At 44.7% G+C, this 22,352-nt stretch overlaps 1 protein-coding gene across 11 annotated transcripts in view; it reads right to left on the bottom strand.

The window, feature by feature from the left end:
* fryl (furry homolog, like) overlaps positions 1-22,352 on the bottom strand; it is a 77,322-nt gene that overhangs the window by 13,751 nt on the left and 41,219 nt on the right. For 4 of the 11 annotated variants that reach the window (XM_079350738.1, XM_079350735.1, XM_079350732.1 and 1 more), the window contains 40 exons: positions 21,751-21,854; positions 21,515-21,623; positions 21,340-21,426; positions 20,670-20,841; positions 20,421-20,553; positions 20,227-20,334; positions 19,912-20,149; positions 19,042-19,218; positions 18,868-18,954; positions 18,421-18,689; positions 17,718-17,925; positions 17,448-17,572; positions 17,290-17,347; positions 17,112-17,203; positions 16,591-17,017; positions 16,398-16,508; positions 15,166-15,320; positions 14,962-15,061; positions 14,686-14,854; positions 13,449-13,717; positions 13,220-13,360; positions 12,964-13,132; positions 12,791-12,875; positions 12,115-12,227; positions 11,885-12,035; positions 11,687-11,790; positions 11,410-11,592; positions 10,706-10,907; positions 10,318-10,439; positions 10,033-10,220; positions 9,794-9,888; positions 8,880-9,475; positions 7,682-7,950; positions 7,452-7,592; positions 5,927-6,127; positions 5,663-5,824; positions 4,813-4,923; positions 4,472-4,648; positions 3,093-3,293; positions 1,759-1,950 (listed from right to left, as the gene is read on the bottom strand). In XM_079350738.1, coding sequence (XP_079206864.1) covers positions 1,759-1,950; positions 3,093-3,293; positions 4,472-4,648; positions 4,813-4,923; positions 5,663-5,824; positions 5,927-6,127; positions 7,452-7,592; positions 7,682-7,950; positions 8,880-9,475; positions 9,794-9,888; positions 10,033-10,220; positions 10,318-10,439; positions 10,706-10,907; positions 11,410-11,592; positions 11,687-11,790; positions 11,885-12,035; positions 12,115-12,227; positions 12,791-12,875; positions 12,964-13,132; positions 13,220-13,360; positions 13,449-13,717; positions 14,686-14,854; positions 14,962-15,061; positions 15,166-15,320; positions 16,398-16,508; positions 16,591-17,017; positions 17,112-17,203; positions 17,290-17,347; positions 17,448-17,572; positions 17,718-17,925; positions 18,421-18,689; positions 18,868-18,954; positions 19,042-19,218; positions 19,912-20,149; positions 20,227-20,334; positions 20,421-20,553; positions 20,670-20,841; positions 21,340-21,426; positions 21,515-21,623; positions 21,751-21,854 — 6,801 coding nt within the window. The remainder of the gene's footprint in view (positions 1-1,758; positions 1,951-3,092; positions 3,294-4,471; positions 4,649-4,812; positions 4,924-5,662; positions 5,825-5,926; positions 6,128-7,451; positions 7,593-7,681; positions 7,951-8,879; positions 9,476-9,793; positions 9,889-10,032; positions 10,221-10,317; positions 10,440-10,705; positions 10,908-11,409; positions 11,593-11,686; positions 11,791-11,884; positions 12,036-12,114; positions 12,228-12,790; positions 12,876-12,963; positions 13,133-13,219; positions 13,361-13,448; positions 13,718-14,685; positions 14,855-14,961; positions 15,062-15,165; positions 15,321-16,397; positions 16,509-16,590; positions 17,018-17,111; positions 17,204-17,289; positions 17,348-17,447; positions 17,573-17,717; positions 17,926-18,420; positions 18,690-18,867; positions 18,955-19,041; positions 19,219-19,911; positions 20,150-20,226; positions 20,335-20,420; positions 20,554-20,669; positions 20,842-21,339; positions 21,427-21,514; positions 21,624-21,750; positions 21,855-22,352) is intronic. The other 7 variants (XM_079350730.1, XM_079350731.1, XM_079350737.1 and 4 more) reach the window with 5 other exon arrangements.

The following is a 22,352-nucleotide window of genomic DNA, read 5'->3' on the forward strand; positions in this document are numbered from 1 at the left end:
CGCTGGCTGCGCGCTCGGGAGTGTGTGCATGAAGCGTGCAGAAAAGCCATGCACGTCCGTCCTGTCTCCATGACAACAGTTTGTTGTCAACGGCCGCTGTATGAACGACACAGCTCCGTTACTTTTCACTGCACGTTTGCTCACAGCTGCTAACAGCAAGGCTTTCTAGATTCTTCCGGGTTTTCCTGTAAAAATAATTTGTCTTTTTAAAGTTTTATTTCACTGCCTTTGTAATGCATTTTAAAAACTTTGATTTTTAAAAGTCCTCTATAAATAGTTATTTTTGTTGTAATGGAATCCTTAAACCCATCAGCGGTCATCTCAGGAAACTTTTCTGTAAATCCAGGGTCAGTCTTTTTTTTTTTTTTTTTTTTTTTTTTTTTTAACTAGCATGATCTTGAAAGTAGCATCCTCTCTATTTTACGTCTTCACCCTCCCGCTCTCCCTCCTGCGCTCCCTCTAAAGCCACGCCCCCTCACTTACATGCACGAGCACCATTGGTCCAGAAGCAGATTTCAGCTCATGCTTTGAGTTTTTTGTTTCTTTTTTAGAGAACCTGAGTTATTAATTACTGTCAGGACCTAAAAACTATTTAGACCAACATCTTAAAAGGTGGATTTGGGGAAAATGACCTTTGACTGTACAGTACATGCATACAAGCTTACAATCCGAGTCAGAGAAGGAGCCACCAGACGATGGCAGATCCGTGTCCAGACTGCACACAGAGCGATGAAGGCTCAGATAAAGATCAGGTCTCATCTCAAAGCAACCAACAACTTCATTAACTGACTGTATAACCAAGAGTGACTGTGAGTGAAGTGAAGACAGTTTTAACCTTTCATGATGGAATCGTAATAACCTAAAGCCCTGTTAGCAACTGAGACAAAAACAGATGCTCTGTAACTGAATTTCACCCTGACATGGGACATTTCTAAATCCAAGATGACTGTTTGACATTTAAATAAATATAACAGGTATGTGACTCATCGACAATACAGCAGTCAGGATGGATTAAGACTGTATCCCACATTTTCAGATTCATTAAATGGGCATTTTGAAATCTGTCAGATGAGTTCAAAGTGAGTTCAAATCCAGACGACATAATAAACTCCCCATTGTTAGTACAAGTGTTAAATGTCAGTGGAAGTAGAAGACATGCTTCTGCATATTTATACAGTGGAAAATTAAAAAGAGGTTTAATTGGCTTGGATGCATCACTTGTTGTGGACGTATACTCACACATGCGTCTGCCGAGGGTTAAACAGCTGGTGTCCATTTCACAAGTGTTTAATGGAGGATTTAGTTGGAAGGGTCAGATGCTGTGTTATTGGAGGTGAGCAGTAACAGCTAACCTGAGGTGAGCGTTTTGTTTTCATTTCCCCCCTAAATCACATAGCAAGCAAGCTGAGACGTACATGCCACCCTATAAACACACAGAGCATTAAAAAAAGAGGGCGAGACTTCGGTAACCACGACCAGAGCAAAGCGTTAGAGCAAGTGCTGGGAGGCGGAGTTAGAAGAAGCAAGAGGAGCACACGTGGTCTTCCCCCGACAACAGGCAGACAGTTACAGAACCAGAACTGTTACCCCCTAATCTACAACTCCCCGAAGGTAGCCCTGACCTTCTGTCTACACAGGAAAGCCACAGAAGAAGAACAACAACATAAGCAGAGAAAGGCTGAATGGAAAAGGGGAAAAAAAGGCAAGCTAGAAAGCACCCGAGCACCACAGTTTATTTCTGCTCCCGATTGATCCCACCTCAGGCAGCTGGCTGCTGGTGCTGTCTGAGTGGGCCATCTCCAAAACTGGGCTATCCAGACGGGGGAGGGAGGGAAGGGACGGCAGGCTGGTTGCCTCCTCGGTCAGGGCGCTGCTGGACGACTCCTGAGACTGCTGCAGAGAGTCCACGTGGTTGGACGCTGTGTCGTCGGTGGCGGAGTCACTGTTCAGCTGAATAGAGATAACGTTAGCACAGGTTAGCATCTGTGCTGCAAGAAAGCAAAGACACAATGAGAAAAACAACGTCACCTCACCTGGTTTTATTTGAACACAGAGTGGAATCAAGTTCAACCAAGGGGATTTCTTAAAATGGCTGAGGGATTGTTTTTTCTTTCAAATGTTTGTTTATTTATTATTTGGCCACCTGATGCTTGTGATACTGAATTTACTCCAACATGACTTATTCTTGCACTAGTTTCATCTTTATGTGGATTCAGCAGTCTCTCTTTTTTATTACAGTTGAACAAAACAGTAACATGAAGAATGTCTTTGCATCAAGCAGAGCGTGCTGAGTCATTTTAGTCGTCCATTCAACTCGATTCATTTCAAATTAGGCAAAAAGTGAAATCATGCCAACATGAATACAATCTTTTACTTCATTCTTCTACAATTCTGCTTCAGCACAAACAGTGCTGCATGCTTATGTTGTCCAGTGTTAAAGAGAACATTACTTTTTTTTTTTTTTTTTATCACTACAGACTTTCCAGTAGAGGCGAAAGCTCATTCTCTCACCGTGCACGGCCAAGATCAAAGAGCAGAAGAAGAGATACGTCAACATTAGACTGAGGTTAAGCATCAATGTTAACGGCTGTAATGTTAAAAAATTCTGCTGCAAAGCAAACCAAAGCAAAGAGAAGAAGTAGAGACGAGCAGCCAAACTTGTGAAAAGGGAAAAGGAACATGCTGTTATTCTGAATGTTGACTTCATTTTCACAACTGAATCAAATCTTAATGATGAAAAACTTTATTTTCTACTTTTTCTTTTTTCCTAAAGTCAATACTTAAAGGCTTTGTTTGGGGATAATGTCCAACAATTTAAAAAAAATTTTTTTTTTGGGGGGGGGTGACTTTCCTGAACTGTACTTGTGGAAATATAAGAAATGACAACAGCATTAATTTTAGCAGTCAGAGGAAGAGGGGCTGAAGAGAATCTACCACCAGCGAAGAAGCAAGCATCTAGCCCCTGTCCACACCTGCAGCAGCTCCAGCTCAGAACGCACACACACACACGCACACCATGCCAGCGGGCTGTGTGAGCAGCATGGTGGGGCGGATTTGAGGAGGGGGGGGACCCTGATTGGAGTGAAACTTACAAGGCCAGAGCGGGTGAGAATCTGGCTAGCACTCAGTACCTCCTCCTCAGATGATTCGTCCGTGTCCTCGTGGTTGGTGAGGTTGAGGCTCGGCGTGCTGCCGGTGAACTGGCACTCCTGCAAAGACGGCGTGTCCCCTTTGTCCATGCTCTCGAGGGAGCGGCGCCGCACCCCCCAGTTGAAGTTGTCCATGCTCTCCCCCTGGAGGACGACCAAGACAACCGCAGTGAGACGCTTTGCACCGCAGCGAGAGGAAGAAGTGAACACAAGCACGAGACAACGTACACAAACAATCCACAAAACGACACTAAACACACGAGTGGGTGTTTGTACGTGATGTTCTAAAACTATGAAGAAGGAACTTCACAACCACAGTAACAACCATTTTCAAGCACAGCGCACTACAGCCCTTTACTCCGACAACACGAGACAGAGGAAAGCGTCTCTAAGAAGCTTTGTGGCCCACACACTTACCTGCAACTCCTTGAGGCAAGAGAAGAGAAGGAATACGTGTGTTAGTAGACATAAGACAGTAACTACACACAGACACATGTTTCTGTTACAACAGTCGGGACAAGAAACAAACAAGACAACAAATGCTGTTAATATTGGACAACACAACTATAGACGGGAAGTATGAGAACTGAGCACTGAAATCTTTCAGGGTGTGAGATGTTAACTGATGCTTTGTGCGAGTAGCTGAGTTGTGATTGGATACCAGAATGTTGAGATTCTTCTTATGACACAAGTGGTCCAATGTTAGAAATCTGCCCCACCTCTCCATCTCACATTTTGATGAAATTTGATAAACAAGTTGGTACTTCACTGAAATGAACAAGTGCACAGTTGTAGCTCTGTAGGTGGTATAGTTCCTGAAATACAGTAGACCCCCCTCCCACTAACAATGAACTGGTGTTTTTAGGATTTACTCAGTATCTATGTGCTTTGTAGGGCTGAAAATGAAAATACCCATCTAAATTTTCACAAGGATTTCAAAAATGAAATTGGTGTTGGCCTAGTAAATTCTGAGAAGGTGGGTTGGAGAGCATTGGACCACGTGGCATGGAAGGACCTACTAGTAAAAATCAAAGTAACAAAAATCAAAGTTAACCAACAGTTGTCAATTTCTGGTTTTCAATGATCTAAAACGGCAGGTAAAACTTGAGCAGGAGTACGTCTGCAATTGTTGATGGATGAATTCCTCACACATCTTATGTAATATATGTAGCTTCTAAACTTTTTTTGATGCTGTAGCTCATTTAAAGAGCAGAGGTGGTTTTGAAAAAGTGTCTGAAACTTTAACAATCAGTATCAACAACGAGCTTTTCCACATTCATCCTCATATATTATCTTCTGCGTGTGCGTGTGTCATTTCTCACCTCGGCATCCTCCAGCTCCACATCTAAGAAGTCAAAGTCTTTGAAGACACCAAACTGTTGCTCACTGCCCGCATCTTCTCCCTGCACCTCCTCCTCTCTGACCACCTCCTCCACTGTGGGAATGAGACTGGTCTGCTGGTCCGCTGAGTCAAGATCCTCACTGGATGAAAATACCACCTGGCATGCAAAAAAAACAAAACAGAGCCTCTCAGTTGTCCCATTGTTAAAGACAACTGTTGTATAAGCATAAAGAAATGTCTTCAAACAAACATCTAATGAACAACATCCCCCACACAGTGAGTCACAACATGCAGTGTATTCATCAGTGGATTTACAGAGACCTTATCTGACGCTTTAGAGTAGGAGAGGAGTCTTACAGATGGATTTTTGGGAATGCCAGACTCTGGGCCACAAAGCGACAGCACATTCATCAGCCTCTCCCTGGTTCTTCTCTGAAACGAGAACACAGCAAGAACAGTGAGTGTTGTACTTCCTGTACAGAGTGAGAGAGTTACAGTGCAATAAAGAGAAGTGGAGAGCGTTACTCTAAGAGCTGACAACTTGTGTTTCTACAGTGGAAAATAAAATGTACACAAACACAGCTTAAAGGTACCGTGTTTGCTCCCTGATGCATTAATTATCCTCTTATCCATATTTGTTGCCAGCCTGGAAAACCCATGTCTCATGTCCACATTTAGTATGGACATCCAGCATTGTGACACTACAGTATATGCAAGTTTTGAAATGGGGGACCAACATAATCGTTCAAATTTAAGAATTTTATTTGTTTCAAATAATCGAGCTCTAACACAATATTTATTAACTACACAATAACACAGAAAAAAAAAAAATCAAGGATGAAGGCGACAGTAGACGAGTAATTCTAAAGTTTTGTAAGATGAAACGCGTTTAATTCTATGACTAATGGATGTTTGATATAACTGCTGTTTCTGTGTTAGAAAGAAGCTTTTAATCCATGACACTTAACATTAAAGTCTGGGCCTGTCATACTTTGATAGGACACGTCAAAGTAGCTCCAAGGTTACGCTGCAGCTGCTTCACATCTGGCAGCTGAAGCAATCTGATCTCTTGCTTTAAGTAACTTTACAATCAAATTTAGACCCAGAAAACATTAAAAAAAGTAAAAACCTGGGTTCTACTTAATTTTGTTGCTTCGGTGTGAGTCAGTACCTGGGAGAGTTGAGGCCTTTTCCAGCTGACTGGGACGAGCCCGTTGGAGTTCGAGCCGGATGATGTGGAGGAGGTACTCCGAGTCACAGCAATGACCTGTGGCTTCCCATTCCTGCCTGCTGGAGTACGCTGGTCGCCATATTTATGCCCAATGATTGGCGTCTGCGGAGTCACACGATGCCGGTTAACAATGAAAATGAAGCATTATCTCACGGTGAAGGCAAAGCAGTGTGAGCTGGTTAACTGGAGAAAGAAAAGACGGACCTCTGAGATGTCAAAGTGGAAGTCCAGAGTTTTTCCAGGCAACTCCTTGGAAGAGTTGTTAAATATGCGCGTGAAGGCGATTTCTGGAGAGCCACATGATTCAGTGCTGTAGGAGCGCTGCACGTCGTCTGGAACGACCAGGCTGGCAGAGCGAGACACAACCAGCTTCAGAATGTTTTGGGCCTCCTTCCAATGAGGGCTCTGAGAAAAACAAGCAGAGAAACATAAATGAATCCATTGTGAGATACGACTGTGTAGGTGTTTCTAGTGAAAGCATGAATGTGAGTGGACATATTTCCCCTCAGAAGGCCAACCCCCCCCTCCCCCCTCCCCCCTCCCCTTTACACACATCAGCTGTGGACTCAGTCTCTGAAGGCACTCGAGTTCTTGTAGCCCTTTATTCAAAGTACGGCCCGTGTAAATGTATGGAAAACATGAAAAGGATGCCTAGGACATATAACTCCCAGTGCACACCAGTGCACACGCAGGGTCTAATGTATACACACCAGCTGAATGCCTTCTACAAAATGCAGCTCTTGCACTGAGCCGGCAGAGAAGTGGCCTGAGGCAGGAACGTTAACGCAGCTGTGTGTAGGTCAGCATGGTGAAAGGCTTCAATAAAGAGCCAGAGCTGCATCAAAAAGGCCTCTGAACCCGACCCTGTGCTGCTATTTATGGACTGGATCGTCCAAGACATACATCAGGCCGTAAATATTAACGCTTGTTACCAATACAACAGCCCAACTCTACTCCTGTAGTTACTTTATGGTGGCTGTAAGTACAAGGAAAAAGAACATTTAACACGTGACAGCACTGATTAGAACATTTGATCCAAACTGTCCGGTCTGTGTCACATAAACAGAGGGGACTCTCTTAGACGGATGATATTCAGCAGGATGGAGAACTGATCTGCATATGCACTGAGGCTTGTAAATCGACTGTCAATAAAAAAACTGGATCATTCAAAAATACACAACACTTCCTATGCAAAACAAATGAGCAGCATTTCTCTAAAACAGGACTCTGCTTAGCTTCTATGTGTGCTTGATAACTATGAACATATTTAGTTTTGACAAATTGCATCAGAAATGTAGTCGTGCCTTACAACAGATAAGAAAATATTGATTATTTTGTATATATACTGAGTATTTGAGGAGCATTTATTTTAGTTTTGGTTGGTAAAATGAGGGGAAATGTAGGTTTGTTTTGTAGTTATATGCCTGAATGTAGATGGTGATAGATGTGTCTTTGGGTTTATATCGCTGTCATCGAATATATAAAACAAAACGTTCTGATTTGATCCAAACACTACAAAACTTGATTTTAATTGTTTCATGCTTATGAACAATCCTGTTTAGTTTGAGACGTTTTATTTTCTGTCTTTTCTTGTTTTGTTGTTTTTATTGCCATTTGAACGTCTTACACTGACATTCCTCTTGTAAGCAACATTTCCAGTTTTAAATATGTGAAACAGTAAAACATTTTGCACGCAATAAGCTGCACCAGAAGTGTGGCAAAGGCTCACCTGAACGTATTTCCCGATGATTTTCATGATCTCCAGGTTAAACTGTTTGACGGGGGCTGCCGAGAGGTCGATGTGACTCAGCAGGCTGTAGATGATCTGCAGCAGGGACTGTTGCATGCTGGGAAGGCCCTTCTCCAGCAACTGAGAGAAAAAGTGCAGAAATTTGTTATTTCTGTGTTTTTTTTTTTTTTTTTCAACATGCAACAAGTTTAATGTAACGTCCTACGCACCTCAGCCAGGTAAGTGACCAGGTTTAAAGTGATCTCAGCGAAGGCATCATGGACGTAGCAACAGACCACCTTGATCCAGTTGGTGCAGTCACGGGAGTAGCTGTGCGTGCTGTACAGACTCATCATGTGAGCCAGGTTGGAGAGTGTGGCAGACTTCTCCTCTGCACACACCTTGGCTATTTTATCAGCCGTCTCCTTACAGAAAGGAGTGGGGCTGTCAAAGTGCTGGATGAGATGTGGCAGGAGGCAGAGGATGTTCAGAGGAAAACCTGCACGCATGAACAGAAAGATGGACAGAGCTAAGTTAGCTAAATGATTCATACAACTGACAGCAGAGATGCAAAAAGATGAACAAAACTGGGACTTACATGATTGTTATTAAACTAGTCTCGAATAAGAGGAAGGACACATCTATGAAGGTATAATGCTTGTGGTTTAAAGTTTGCCATGTTAATTATTGAGGGGTGCAACAGTAAAGTTTGGGAATGGTTCCAGTGTAAGACTTGAGCCAGCCAACGACCTGTTACAGGCAGGAGGTGCGACATAAACCCAGAACATCCTCCATAAATATCAGGACTGTCTACAATGAGTGTGACACCCGGAGTCACGCTGGCTGTGACGTTTTCTGAGCCGTGTTCACTGAAGACGTGACAGCAGGGCCGGCTCCTCCCCTCGTCTATAAAAGATGTTGAAGTGAGGAACTAGAGAAATGAAGAATAACAGACTGCACTGCTTATTTCAATGTCAAGTAAGCGTTTTTAGATCATGACCAATCAGTGTACATTTACGCAAAGAGCGCTACCGTTAGCATGCTAACATAACAGCCCGAGTCTGCCACTTGTGCTTAGTGCTCAATTAATGTGCGTTCTGATTTGATAGCTCCTTTGTGCAAACGCGAGGGGAGAAGAGTTGGAGGCGTGTCGCTGGAGGAGAGCGGAGGATTCAGTGTGGCTGAGGTGTCACTCAACTGTTTGTTTTGGTTCTATGCTAGGAGCTCAAGGGCGACATCTACTGGAGACAACAAGTCTGAAATGCGAGTGTGATATTTGAAAAAAAGAGAAACGACTAAAAGAGAGATTTTTTGTTTAACGACAGACTTTTAAAAGTTCTGTTTTTTTCCTTTAAAAGGAACATTTAAAAAAAAGTTGATTCTATGATGAAGTCAGCTGTAGGCACTTCCTCAGTCCTGCACACTTACCTGCCACTTGTGAGGGGTCAATCAGTGTGTGTCTGGACACGCTGATCAGCTTGCTGAGCAGGTGGATGGTGAGCTCCTGAGTAGAAGCAGAGGTGAAGCCCTTCAGGAAGAGCTGCAGCAGGCCGGGGAAGCTGTACCACTTCAGCTTGGCCTGAACCTTCTCCAGACGCTCCCTGCTGTCCGGGCGGTCCAGAGGCAGCTGACCCAGCAGCTTGTTCAGCAGCCGCAGAGCCAGCAGGTACTCAAACTCGTAGTCCGACTCCAGCAGCGAGGCGGCGATCCAGAACACGGTGGCCATCAGATTCGATGGGTCCACGGGGGGGATGGCTTCCCCTCCTGGACCCCCTCCACCGCCTAATGCTGATAAGCTTCGCGTGCGTGCCAGGTTCCCGTGGCTACCACTGAGTCTGTCTGCTATATCCAGGGTGTTACTCCTTCGTCGGTCTCCTTTTCGCTCGCCCATCAGGCTGGCGCGGAGAGAGTTGCTGCGGGTGTGTGCGTGATGGAACAGACCGCCGCTGTTCATGTTCAGCTGGCCTGTGCTCTTCCTGTTCGCAGCAAACTTTAGACCAAGCAAGTGATCTCGGCTAGAAGTTCTGCAAATAAATTAAGGACATTTTTTAGATGAAATATGCATTGAAGGTAGATTGTGGTTGAATGGTCTGTTCGCTGATTCTGTTTTATTTTGATGCTTTGTGCGTTTTCTTGAATGCCTTCCAGCCTGGGTCAATCTACTCTGTTTAGCTTGACGCATGCTCGCAGATGGCCGAGCAAAAATAGACTAAGTGAGTGTTTGTAACAGGGCACAGAGCGTGTGTGAGCGCTGCTGGCAAGCGTAACACAGACTATGTGGAAGTTGTGGTGGGAGTCGAACATGATAGAATAAAGAGGAAGATTTAAGTAGCTGGACTTACTGAGCTAAGGCAGTGAGGAGGTCATAGTTTTTGACAGTGTCTGCCAGAGTGTCAATGCCCGACTCAAGTGTCAGGAGAAGTTCAATGACGAAGCCCTGAGGAAGAAACAACCATGGTAAATTTGTTACAACAAAACCGATGAGTCCAATGCCAGCTGAATATCTTCTTTAAAGTGTTAAAGAAAAAAAAATGCATGTTCAATATTTCAGTTAAGTGACAAATGAATCCAGGGCTCTGACCTGAGCCTCCTCCCCGGGGTCCCCCACAGTCTCCACCAACCGAGACAGGATGTCAGACAGTAACGCTGGAGTCAGAGGTTGTTTGAGCGCCCTGAAAATCTGGAACGAGCGACCAGCGTAGTGACGAGAAGAGCACGACAGAGCCGTCTGTAACGCTACCTCACTCAGCAATGACTCCAGCTGGAAACCTGCAGGGATGAACATACAGGTAAAGATTATCACATTTAAAACATGGCTGTAAAGTCAAACTGAGATCAGTAAAAAAAGAAAAGAAAAAAAACCAACCTGACGGGGATTGTTTGAAGACGGTCACTACATGTCTGACGAAGACACTCAGCTGGTCAGCGCTCTTTATGTTGGGATTCTTGGGTGACACGTCCTCGTGGTTCCAGAGCGGACCTCGCTTTCTAAGAGGGGGAAAAAAAACAAAACACATCTTCACATCAGCCAGTGGGACTTGTTGAAAGCATGCTATTACACAACACTGCAACACCCCCAAATCAAAACCATGCAATGTAAAAATACCCAGTCCTGTCAGACACAGCTGGAAGCATGAAAGCAAATAGTGTTTCAGTTAAATGTTGCATGGATGTGTAGACATATCTAAAAGATGTAAAGCGTTATATAATGAACAGGTTTGGATAAGTTCCTGTAAGCGGTTCTGTCTTCTCACCTCGAGGTGATGAACTCGATGAGTGCTTTGACCTTCTCGTCCTGTTCAGCGGTGGCATCGACCTCACTGAGGAGCGAGGGGGAGAGGTGCGACAGGGCAGTCCCCCCCGCCCCGAGACTAATACTGGACGAGGTGGAGCTGGAACTCAGGCCAGAGTCGGTCATCGGAGATGGTTGACAGTCTGGCAACAACTCCTGAACTCCTGGAGGAACAAATGAAAGACGTCAAGTTTCATGGCCTCTGAAGAAATACTTGAATAAGAACATCTTATTTTGAATGTTGCTGCCACCAAGTGTTCCGCTTTGGTATTGCAAACATCTAGTCCTTTTCAACTTCTTCATTTTTAAATGTAAACCTCTAATTGTAAATTGATGGTCTGATGGTGTTGCAAAATATTTTTCCCTTCTTTGGTTTTCCTTCTTTTTTTTTTCCTTCCCCTGCTCACTGCCGCCCCCTGCTGCTTGTGAGCTTGCAGTTTATATACGTTGCATGCAAAGTCGTGTAAAAATTGCACAAAGAACATAGAGCATGATGCCGAGACACGCACAGGGAATGAAGGCTGTAGCCGCTACAGTTTTTATTTCAGATGGATTTAAACATGTTTATGTAAAAAGGATCAATCGCTGACTGCAGGAAGTCTGCTTCAGACCCGGTAGTTCTCTCTCTCTCTCTCTCTCTCTCTGAGCTCTAAAAGCAGAACTGACCTGTGAGGTTGAACTCTGGAACTGCAGGCTTCACAGTCAGGACCCTGGGCTCATTGTAGTCTCTGTTCCGCAGAAGCACCATGGCCACAGACTGGACGTTACTGTTCGCTCCCTGAACAACCAGCAGATGAAGGAGGAGACGTTTGCAGTGCTCGTAGACTTCTGGGTGCTGGTGATCAAAACCTGCAAAAAATAAACCGAGGGAGAGAAGTATGAGACATCAATTAAACCCACCTCCTCTTCCTGTATTTTCTGAACTCTGAATATGTTCATCTACCTATAAAAATTGCATGTAGCAACAGGTGCAGGTAGGCACTCCACTCCACTTTGACACCATGGTCAACAATGAGGTCTGTAAGCAGGATGACGGCAATGTTGCATCTTTAAAAAAAAAAGAAGAAGACAATTAAATTCCTTGAGCAGATGACTCAACAGTAGGGAGCAAAAGGAGATGAGAATGTGATGCATGTTGCACCTGTGGAGAGGTACAGCAGGTGTGTTTGTTTCTGGCAGGTAGTCCACCAGAGGAGACCAGCAGCCTCCTGTGGGGGGGAAGGGAAGAGGCTCCGGCCGGTTGTGATCCATCACTTTCAAACGCCAGTTAGCATAAAGCGGCATGGAGTCACCTGAAGAAGGGAGAAAGGTTAACAGAAACGAAATGTGAACAGTGATTGTTGAGTGCTTGAAAAGGTTAGATGTTCTCACTCTTTTCTTCCTCGTAGGATCCTCCAGAGCTGCTGCTGTAACGAGACTCCAGACGGTGGTGCTGGCGGTTCAGGTTACTGTTCAGACCGCTGTAGATATCCAGGTGGGTGTAACTGCAGAACAGATGTGCAAAAGTCAAGAGCTAAATTCTCATCCAAATACAATTTAAAGAGCTGTGACTTAATCCAAATAGATAATAAAGAAGCTGTTCTTATTCAAGCTATTCCTCACACGAGTCAGGAAGTGGAGGCAACAAGCAAAACTCTGACTCAATAAACTTTAAGATATGTGTCGTGCTTATAGTAGCTGCAATACTGGAATCTACACACAGCAGGCACATTTTGTGGCTCGCAGCGTTTTGGATGAAGTGCAAGAATTTCTTTTCAATAACAACCCAAGAATGCATTTGAGAAATACACACTTTTTTTTTTTTTTTTTTGGCACAAAGCGACAGCTCCAAGCTCGACTACTGAGTTTACAATGAACCTGCAAAAGACACTGATAGTTTTGACATAAGTAGGCGACTACTATTCTTAGGCTGAATAAACTGTGCTTGCTCTGTTTAGGTGAAAACACAGTTTTTGGGTGAGCAAAGGGAAGGGAAAGATCTGTTCCATCAGTCAACCTCTGGTGTCTAGTGTGAAATATGAGTACTGAGATGCATTTCAGCTCGTACCTGTCCTCCATGTTGGAGTCTTTGATCTTGCCGTCATGATGACCTTCGTTTCCTGGCACCATGGTATTGCTGCTGGAGGTTGTTCCTGAAAGAGCAGAGGTTAAAAAAAAACTGTGAGAATCCAACATTTAATACACAACGTTTAGTGTTGGAATGATGGCTGAATCATTTACCTGAGGTGACTGAGGGGATCTTGTAACTGGAGGAGATGCGGTAATAAGGGGGGTTGTCCATGTGAGTGACCGCCGAGCTGACAGGATCCGTCAACTCCAGCTCACACATCAACTCCTCCAGCAACTGCATAGTCTTATCTCTGCCCAGGTAAACGACCACTCGTTTCACCTGAGGACACACACACACCGAGTCCGGTCAGATAACATGAGGAGCACATTTGAATTCAGTGCATGACATAAAGATGGTGTGACTTACGTAGGGCAAGAGGCTGGGGTCACTGCTGACTCCCGACATACTGATGAGGAAGTGCAGAATGATTTTGAGGTTCTTTGGCCAGCTGTCTGCTAATGTGGTCCATACATTCTCAATCTCCGACCAGGCAAACTCATCCCCGTACTGTAGAAATAAAAAATCAGTTTCACCTTTAACAGTTCCGAAGCGATTCTTCCCACTTCGATGTGACGCGTTGCATCTTGTGTCTCACCTTTGCAGTCATGAACATGAGATTGTTGAGCACCATGGTTGTTGCACGCGGCGAGCCCCAGCCCTCTCCACGGAGCCACCTCCTGCTGTTGACCATCATGATCTCCCGCTCGTGCGCATCCTCGTCCTCCTCGCCACTGCCGCAGTCCTCCGGGCGACGTGCAGCCGGTTTGAAGTCGACGAGCTCCACGTTATTCATCCACGGCAGGAGGTAGTGTAACATGACCTGACGACCACCAGGATGTGCTGTCTGGATACGCTGGCTTACCTCTGGAGCAGGGACAGAAAGAGGGAATGTGTTAGTTCAAGCTGAGTCTACAACATTTAAAGTCAAGGAACGGGCCGACAGGGAACCGGTACAAAGCGTCTGAAGAGATCGGTTAATAAACATTTCTAGTCTCACTCGAGACAAACTGCTTCTAAAAGGCTGACCCGAGCCCAGCGTGATGACCTGTCAGGTAGCGTGGGCTCATCTCTGAGGGAGCGCCACCTGCCTGTCTAATGATATCCTACAACAACTTTTATTGAGAATCAAGATTCAGGACCATTATTTGTCACATGCTCATACAGATGCAGTGAAATGTAAAAAATGTTCATCAAGGCCATGCAACAACAATAAACACTCAATTTAGCAACACACATAGATACAGTAAAAAAGAACATAATGTAAAAAATAAAAAAATAGTTATTTGACTGTACAAAATATAAAATATAGACAAGAATACTGTAAACGGTGTAAAGTGTAAGGTGAGCAGGGTCCAGTAAACTAGTAATGTAATAAAAATTTAAAAATGGATTATTGAATGCACAAAATAAAAAAAATAAAAAACATAGACTGTAAAAAAAAACCCCCAAAAAAACAGCCTCAGCAGGGCAACCCGGGCCATGAATCCAAAATAAACTGATTTTGTTTTCATTTAATCGCAATAATCAAGTCTGTCTGCAAGACGAGACGTAAAGAAGAGTTTTCCATTTTTAAACAGAGCTCAGATTCATCATGTAACTGGAGCATTGTGTGTTTCTGTGAGTAAAATGGTTTCACTGTTAGTCTAATGCCTGCAGGCTGCATTATTATGAAGATTTGTGACATGTGATCCCTTCTGTCCAAGCTTATGTGAACGTATCTCATCATGTACAATCCAAGCATACACTGATAAAGATCCCTGCACGTTAAATCAAGACTTTTGACTTGCTGCATATTTCAGCCCGTTTCTATAGCAACGGGAGCTGTAACACACCTGAGAAGATGGGCAGAGTGAGCTCGGGGTAAGTTCTTGCGAGCTCCTCGGACAGCTGGTAGTAAGACACGGAGTAGAGGTGTGGCAGCGGCGAGGGAGGGGTCAGGATACCGTCTGTTCGCAGGATCTCCAGTTTGTGGGCGTAACGGAAGAGCTTAGGCTCCAGGATCTACACGTTTCATAAACACACACACACACAAAAAATCAATATACTGTAATCAGTAAAAAAGCAGCTGTGTCATGGTTACATTTAAGTATAAAAACTGAATTTCTGACCTGTAACAGCTGCATGGCCGCCTCATAGATGTCCCTGGACGAATCAGCCGCCTTGAACAGAATCAAGTTCAGCAGCACCACAGTGTCAAACTGGTAATCCCTGATTGGAAACGGAGAGCCCAGGCAGTATTTAGGTCACAATTGATGACTCTGAAGGAACAGACAAACCTGCAGTGGCTAGCTGAATCTTTGCATGCGTCGCACCTGTTGTGAAAGACGTTGGCGATGGCCCTGAAGCAGCCTGCAGCCACGCGCCGTGAGCCCGTGTAGCAGCGGTCCACGGCCCAAAACATGAGGTTGCTCTGGTCCGGATTCAGCTCCAGCAGCAGCATCACTGCCTCACAACCCAGCTGGTGAACCTGCAAGAGATCACGCAGCAGCTGTAAGAAATATGGGCTCACTTCTCAAAACAGTCATTACACAATCCAAGGACACAAAGTCTTAGAAACAATGAGCGTTAAAAACGTTTGTGATGTGGTCTAAAAAGCTTATTGATGAGGGCTCTTTAAAATAAATTCTCTAACAAGCGAGACATCAGGATGTAGAAAAATATGAGTTATTTCTGTTCATAAATGCTTCCATTGTTTTGCACTTTCTTTCTGTATGAAAACTCGGCACTCTTGCAGTACTTCAGATCTCCACTGGGCAGCGCTACTGCAACACGTTTAATCTGTGCATACCTTTAGACCTCAGTACAACATGCTGTGCAGCCTGACTGAACCAGCTGCTCCTTATAAAAACAATATAATGGAGGTTGACGTAACGGTAAAGTATTCTTGTGTTAATTTGCCATCATTACACTGAAACACAGAATACCTGGTACGGGACATATTTGTGACCTTATAAAGATTTGATGACAAACATGGGGAAGTGTCCTCTGTGTGTAAGCTCATATATCAAACCTTTAAGTCAGGGGTGTCCAAAGTGCGGCCCGGGGGCCATTTGTGGCCCTTGAGTGGATTTTTTGTGGCCCTTGACTTCAAATTGAAGAATCAGAAGATTTTGGCCCCAGGCCTCATCAGATGGCATATTTCATTCTTTTTTTCTTTTTCATGTTAGCGAGGGAGACCTATAAAAGCCTGACTATTCTTTCCAAAAAATTAGAACACAACAGTTTCCCACTGCAATTAGTTATTGTGTATTTACATTATTTTTTGAAGAGGTCAAAATACAAAAAGTTCCTTCCAATATTTAAAAAAAACAAACAAAAAAACCCTGTGGCCCGTGAGCGATTCCAAAGCAACAATTTTGGCCCGCAAGAAAAAAAGTTTGGACACCACTGCTTTAAGTGATTAATAAATCGGATTTAGCTATGGAGATGATACCTTTCTTTTTTATCACTTTAAACAATTTGTGACAGTGCTCGTTCACGTCTCTAATAACCAGAACTAAAACGAATCCTCCAGCCAGACAAGCCAGATAATCTTTCCCGTCACCTTCTTGTCCTGAGAATCCAGGATGTTGTCGAGCCACTTGTAGAGGTAGCCATCGGAGGACAGGCCGACATTGTCAGCCACAGGTCCACAGCACAACACTGCAGACATGGCCTGAAGCAGAGAGGAAGACGTCAGCCATCAGATCATATTGTACGCATGCACACAGTGTGTCGTTACTTGTGATTGTGTGTACCTTTAGTGCACAGTACTGGTGGCGGTTGATCTGCATGTTTCTGTCGCTGTAGCGGTCCAGGGGCGTGAACATGATGCTAAAAGGACCGGCCCAGTGACTGAACAGCATGAACAGACTGTGTCTCAGCGACTGCTGGGGGAAGATGGTCCTCCTTTGATGCACTGAAAACAACAAGTCAATATGGAGGACATTAAACTTTACATATAAAAATCGAGTAACTGACTGAAACGAGTCAGCGAATGACGAACTCATACCTGGGACGTTCTGAATGATGTTGGCCACCAGAGCACTGAAGTGACAGCGAATGTCCTTCAGTGTGTCAGAGTCCTTGTCATTTTCAGCCTCGAGCAGCTGCCTGGTCAGATCAACGTACTCGAGCAACGTGCTGTTCAGAGAGTGACTCTCTCCATCTAATCCTCCACTGGCTCTGTCGTGGAGGAGAAGGACAAACAAAAGGTTATCTTAAGAAAAGAAATGAACCACTCCGATGATGCGCTCAAACTTTGTTCTGGATCACATACATCTGACTGATGACACCAGCGTCAGCCAGCAGCTCAAAAATCCGGACCAGCTGGACCCTGAGGATGTCACGACGCCTGCGCCGCTTCATGTTCTGCAGATTTAAAAACAGCAGGAATTTTAACTCTTCTGTAAAAAAACCCCCACAGAACTCTGTCAGAAGATTTGAACTGCACTTACTTCAGGTCTTCTTTCGAGAGCTTCTTTTATGATGGGATTTAGCTCCTCGAGTAACTCTCTGAAGAACGGAGACGTTGTTTCATGTTGAAAAATCAAACACAGTTTTAGAAGGTGCACAGAGGTGGTTTGTGTGACGGATCAGGCTGAGTGCTGTTTACCTGAAGGCCACGGGGTTGGTCCTGCCAAGCCCCAACACAAGAGACTCTGTGATGTCCATGCTCTCAGAGCGCATCATGGGAACGATGTGTTTGAACAGGGAGGAGGGGGACGGAGTGCCAACAATCTGTGACGGCGTCAAACATCGGATGTTACCATCTCACACAGAAAGTTAGCACATTTTATTTCTGCTATTTTTCTGCCACTTTCAAGCTCAGGACTTCGCATTATAGCGTTTCTATTTTACTCTGGCCACTGCAGGTGAGGCTGACCTTCGAATCATAACTGTAGCCGCTGTCCGGCGTGGACGCCAGCGTCTCGGGCGGGGAGCAGCGGACGGAGCCAGAGGTGGAGGATGAGGAGCACATGGAGGGGGAGGAGGAGGCTGAGCTGCAGCAGAGGATCAGGTAGTTCCTCCAAAGGCCGACATAGGAGTCGCTGCTGTTCAGACTGTTCACTTTCTTGGCATTGATGGGGCTGCTGGAGGAGGACAGGAAGGAAGGGACAAGAGATTAAACACAAGATATCAAAAAGCAGAACAACACTGAAGTGTGACCCTGAGAACAGGTAGCTGCCTCCGAACTACTTTTTTCACACCTGGGTTATTTATTGTGTCCAAGAGAGAGATTACGTATCAGGATCAAAAAGTTTAGAATCTTTCACGTCAACCCTGGTGATACTGCTCCAGCTGGTCGCAATTTACCAAATTAGGAGAAGTGGTCAAAACGTTCAGCTTTTTTTTCCCTCTCATGTCCGAAGTATGCGCTTTGTACGACGTGAAAGTTTACAAAAAGCTAGGATTAGAATTCAGACAAAGCGAGGCTCCAGTTCGCAGACCGATCACATAACGTCATCTCAATAACATCATAACATGGCAAATTTCAAAGACAGCCGACAGTAAACACAGCCATAATGGCAGGATACAGTTTCAAACATGTGCAAACACAGGACACAGAGACGGAGAGGCAAACTTACTTGATGTCGACTTGTGGAGACAGCAGCTGCAGGCGCGTGTAGGCAAACATCCAGGCGTAGTTGAGTGCAGTCGGGCAATGTTTGAGCAGGTTCTCCTGCCGCAGGTAGCTGGAGAAGCTGATGACCCAGGGGTCCTGACCCTGAGTGACGTGGGCAAACACCCAGATGTGCGACGGGCTCACCACATCAAACTGGTGGCTGATAGGTGACGAGCTCCACTCAGCCAGCGTCTGAAGATCAATCCCACTGGGACAGTAGAGCAGGTTGGTCTACAGAGAGACACAGGTCGACACTCAGTATTTGTTCGAGCTCAACAGTCTGTAAATGAAGAGGTATGTACGGGTCGTGGCCTAGTGGTTAGTTAGCACGCCCTCTTCTAAAGCTTTAGTCCTCAACCCAGCGGCTGGGTCTCCTCTCCCGCCTGTCATGGCCCACTCTGAGACGTACCTGGTCAGCTCCTGTGAGGTGAATAAAGCTCTCCAACACGGATGCACTTAATCTGTCCATAACATCGATGGCCAATTCCTCATCTCCCTGAAAGGTGGAGGACAATGAACGTCAGAAGAGAAATAACTGAGAAGGTTGTTATTTGTGCTTGTTTTTTCATTTTGAAGTTATGACCTTGCCGATGCCCAGCGCAGTGTGCAACGCTCGGACCTCCTTCAGGATGTTGACAGCCAGCCTTCGTGTGGCGGGACGACAGCTACAAAGCACCACCAGAGCTAGACCCTCCACCACATGCAGCACGCCTAAGGGATGAGTGCGGTCCAGGGACAGAGAGTGACCACTGCTGGAGCCCTGTTTGAAAAAAAAAACAAACAAACTGTAGGTACTGTAATACATTTCATACTAACCCAATTCAGTCTGTCAAATCACATTATGGCTCCCTAATAAGATGCTTTGACCATCATGTCTGTAACTCTACATGAGGAACATGTTTTACCTGCAAGATGTAAATTAAGGTTGTTGTTTTTTTAAAGACAAGCTTTAATATACTTTTAGCAAGTCCTCTCCTTCTTTAAATCCTCTTCCAGTCCTTTTAAACTACTCAATAAGTCCAGGAGAGTTATTAAGCTCGATTAATGAGCCTGCAGAAGATGTTTTAAGAGAGACACATTTTGCTTAATTCACAGTTTTTACTGGTCTTTATTATCGTGTATGTTTTAGCTCCCAGCAAAACTTTGTAGACAGCTTTCACAGTGTTATATACTGGACTGGTTTTTATTGGTGGAAGAGGAGTGTGTGTGGATAATTCAACTCCAGGTAAAAACACTGAAAGGTCATTTTGATTGATTGCAGGTTGTTTCTCCTGCAGTGTTCTTTGTACAATGTTGATGCCCAAAAAATATATATTAGTGCAGCAATTTCATGAGTGAAAAAGATGCAATGACCTGAAGCCTTTCAAGTGAGGATTTAATTCACAGATTTTTAGAGGGATGTCCTAAATAACACAAAAAAAGATTCAGTGGATCTGAAAGGTTCTTGACCAACCTGCACGTCGTGGCTTTTATTGCTGCTCTGAACCGCCTGCCTCCACTGGCTGATGAGCTGCAGCAACATCTTGACGGCGTTGTCCAACAGTGTCGGGTGAACATCGGTCACCTCCCTGACAATAAAGTACACGAAGCCTGAGAGAACGTCCTCCCGCCACTCTGGGAAATCCACCATCAGGGCCTGGAGGGTGGTGAAGGCGAGGCCCCGGAGCTCCTCGTCCATGTGGATGGTCAACCTGGAGATCAAGAGAGACGTTTCTGAAGGTGTGGAAATGTGTGTGGGACATATCTGCTGAGTGGAAGGGTGAAATACTTTGCCAGAAGCTCTATTAGGTCCTGTCTGCTCATGCCATCGGGTATCAGCCTTGGGATGGCGGCCACACACGTACGGAACAGATCGATCTTTGGCTTCCTCTCTCCCCTGAAGCACAAAAAGCGGATGAGAAACCTACAAAAGGTCGAGCGTACGGAGAACAAAAGGTGTGATTCAGGGTCATAGTGGCGTACGTGATCATGTCCTCAGGCTCTTTGTTGGACATCTGCACGTTCGTCATGCTCATGGAGCGTCCCACTTCCTTATCCAGGTGTCGCAGGATGTTATCTAAGGCCTTTCTTACTTGTGGGTAGTAAATAGACATGCCTGTAAAAAAACCCAGCAGAATAATTACACCAGGAAAAAACAATACAATAAAGAGAACACAGTTCCAAAAACTCTTTCTTGATGTTTTATCCCCTGAACGCTGCTGAGGAACCTACCTATGACCTTTGCTTCTTCATCAGTGAGGGTGGTGTTAAGGAAGATCTTTTTGACACGCAGCGTGTTACCAGAAGGCATGATGATCCCTGTCGTAGGCATCGGAGGCTCGCCATCTTTCTGCTGTAGGCTGTCAGCAATCACCAGAAACGCCCGCAAACCGATGTTCATCCGCTGGAAGTGCAAAAAAAAAAAAGAAAAACGAAAGGATCAGAAAGGATCCATAAAAACAACCCGCTCCAACATTTAAAAAAACAATCTCCTTTATTTAGACGATGTCAAGTAGCAAAGTACCAAAGCTTTCAAATAAATAAACGTCAGGTATTTTATTCAGCACTGAAAAGTTGCCAACATTTATGCAACTTAGACTGTGTGCGAGGAATATCTGGAAAATAAAATCAACAAATTACGTAGCTTGTGACATCCCTACTGTACATTAGAGCTATGACTCTCATCTCTACTTAAGATATAAGCAAAGCAGGATAGCAGGGAAAAAAAATCACACAGTGCAAAATGAGATTAAATAAAAATATTTAAAAAGAGCCAGTAACTTCAAGATGTCAGTCTGTATAAACTGCATGAACACTATCATGCCCACAGTGCATATAAGGATGGACATGTTATTGCACAAGTGGTCCCATAAATGATTATAATGTGTTTATTATACTTTACCTCTGGGTTGATGGCAAAGGTTTTGTGAGACTTGCCCACACACAGGAGGTCATAGATGATCTCCTTCATAGCAAAGTCCAGTCTTTCCTGTAAACAACAACAACAACAACAATGCAGTAAGTACATTTAAATCAGCTGTGGAATTCAAGTGTGTGACTTCGTTGCATGTGCTTACCTGAGCTATGAACTGGATGATCTTGACGAAGATGTTGAGGGGCGTGTCCCGGGGCACGACGCTGCGGGAGCCTTTGGGGAAAAGTGCTGAAACGATGCTGAGTAGTCGACTAGAGGAGGAAAAAGGGGAGTTTATCTTAAAACGTATCAGCGCTGCATCACAACGACCACGCAGCCTTCTGCTTTGTAGTCACTGCAAAAGGGTTTCGTGTTCATGTGTGCGTTAATGGAACTGACCTCTGTGTGACAGTGTTGCTCTCACACTTGATCCTGATGATATAAACCCACAGCAGTCTGTAGAGCGACTCCAGCGCTACACGGGACATTTTGGGGTCTTTGTTCTGTGGATGTCAACAGAACAATAAAATGAGGCGCTCTGATGTTGTTCAGTGTGGTTACCCACCTGTGACGCTCCACAGACCAGCTTGTTGCTTGCCTTAGAAACTCTGATCAAACTGAAAACCTGGCAATCGTATTCAGTGAAAAGGACATGATGTTTCAGTCTTTGTGCATCATTTCTAACGAGTCAGAGACGGCAGTCTGGACACTTTCAAGTCCACATGCTCCGAGAAAAGTTACACTTGTGAATGTTTTCAGTGGCTGTCATCCCCTTGTCTTGCTTAAGACCTGATTGCACACGATAAATATGATGTCCAGTGTAAAGCAGCAGCCAGCAGTTGTCACCGGAGTTTTCTGCCGTTTCTCCGACCTCTACCGACCTCTAATATAACAAAAGAGCTCCTGAGTTCACAAACACTTCGAGACTACAAATCTCCACATATTTCAAAGTGTGGATTAGAAGCACAGCCTTGCAATGAATTACCTCTTCTTTACTCAGA

The sequence above is a fragment of the Symphodus melops genome, assembly GCF_947650265.1.
Source record: "Symphodus melops genome assembly, chromosome: 8".
In the NCBI taxonomy this organism is placed as follows: domain Eukaryota; kingdom Metazoa; phylum Chordata; class Actinopteri; order Labriformes; family Labridae; genus Symphodus; species Symphodus melops.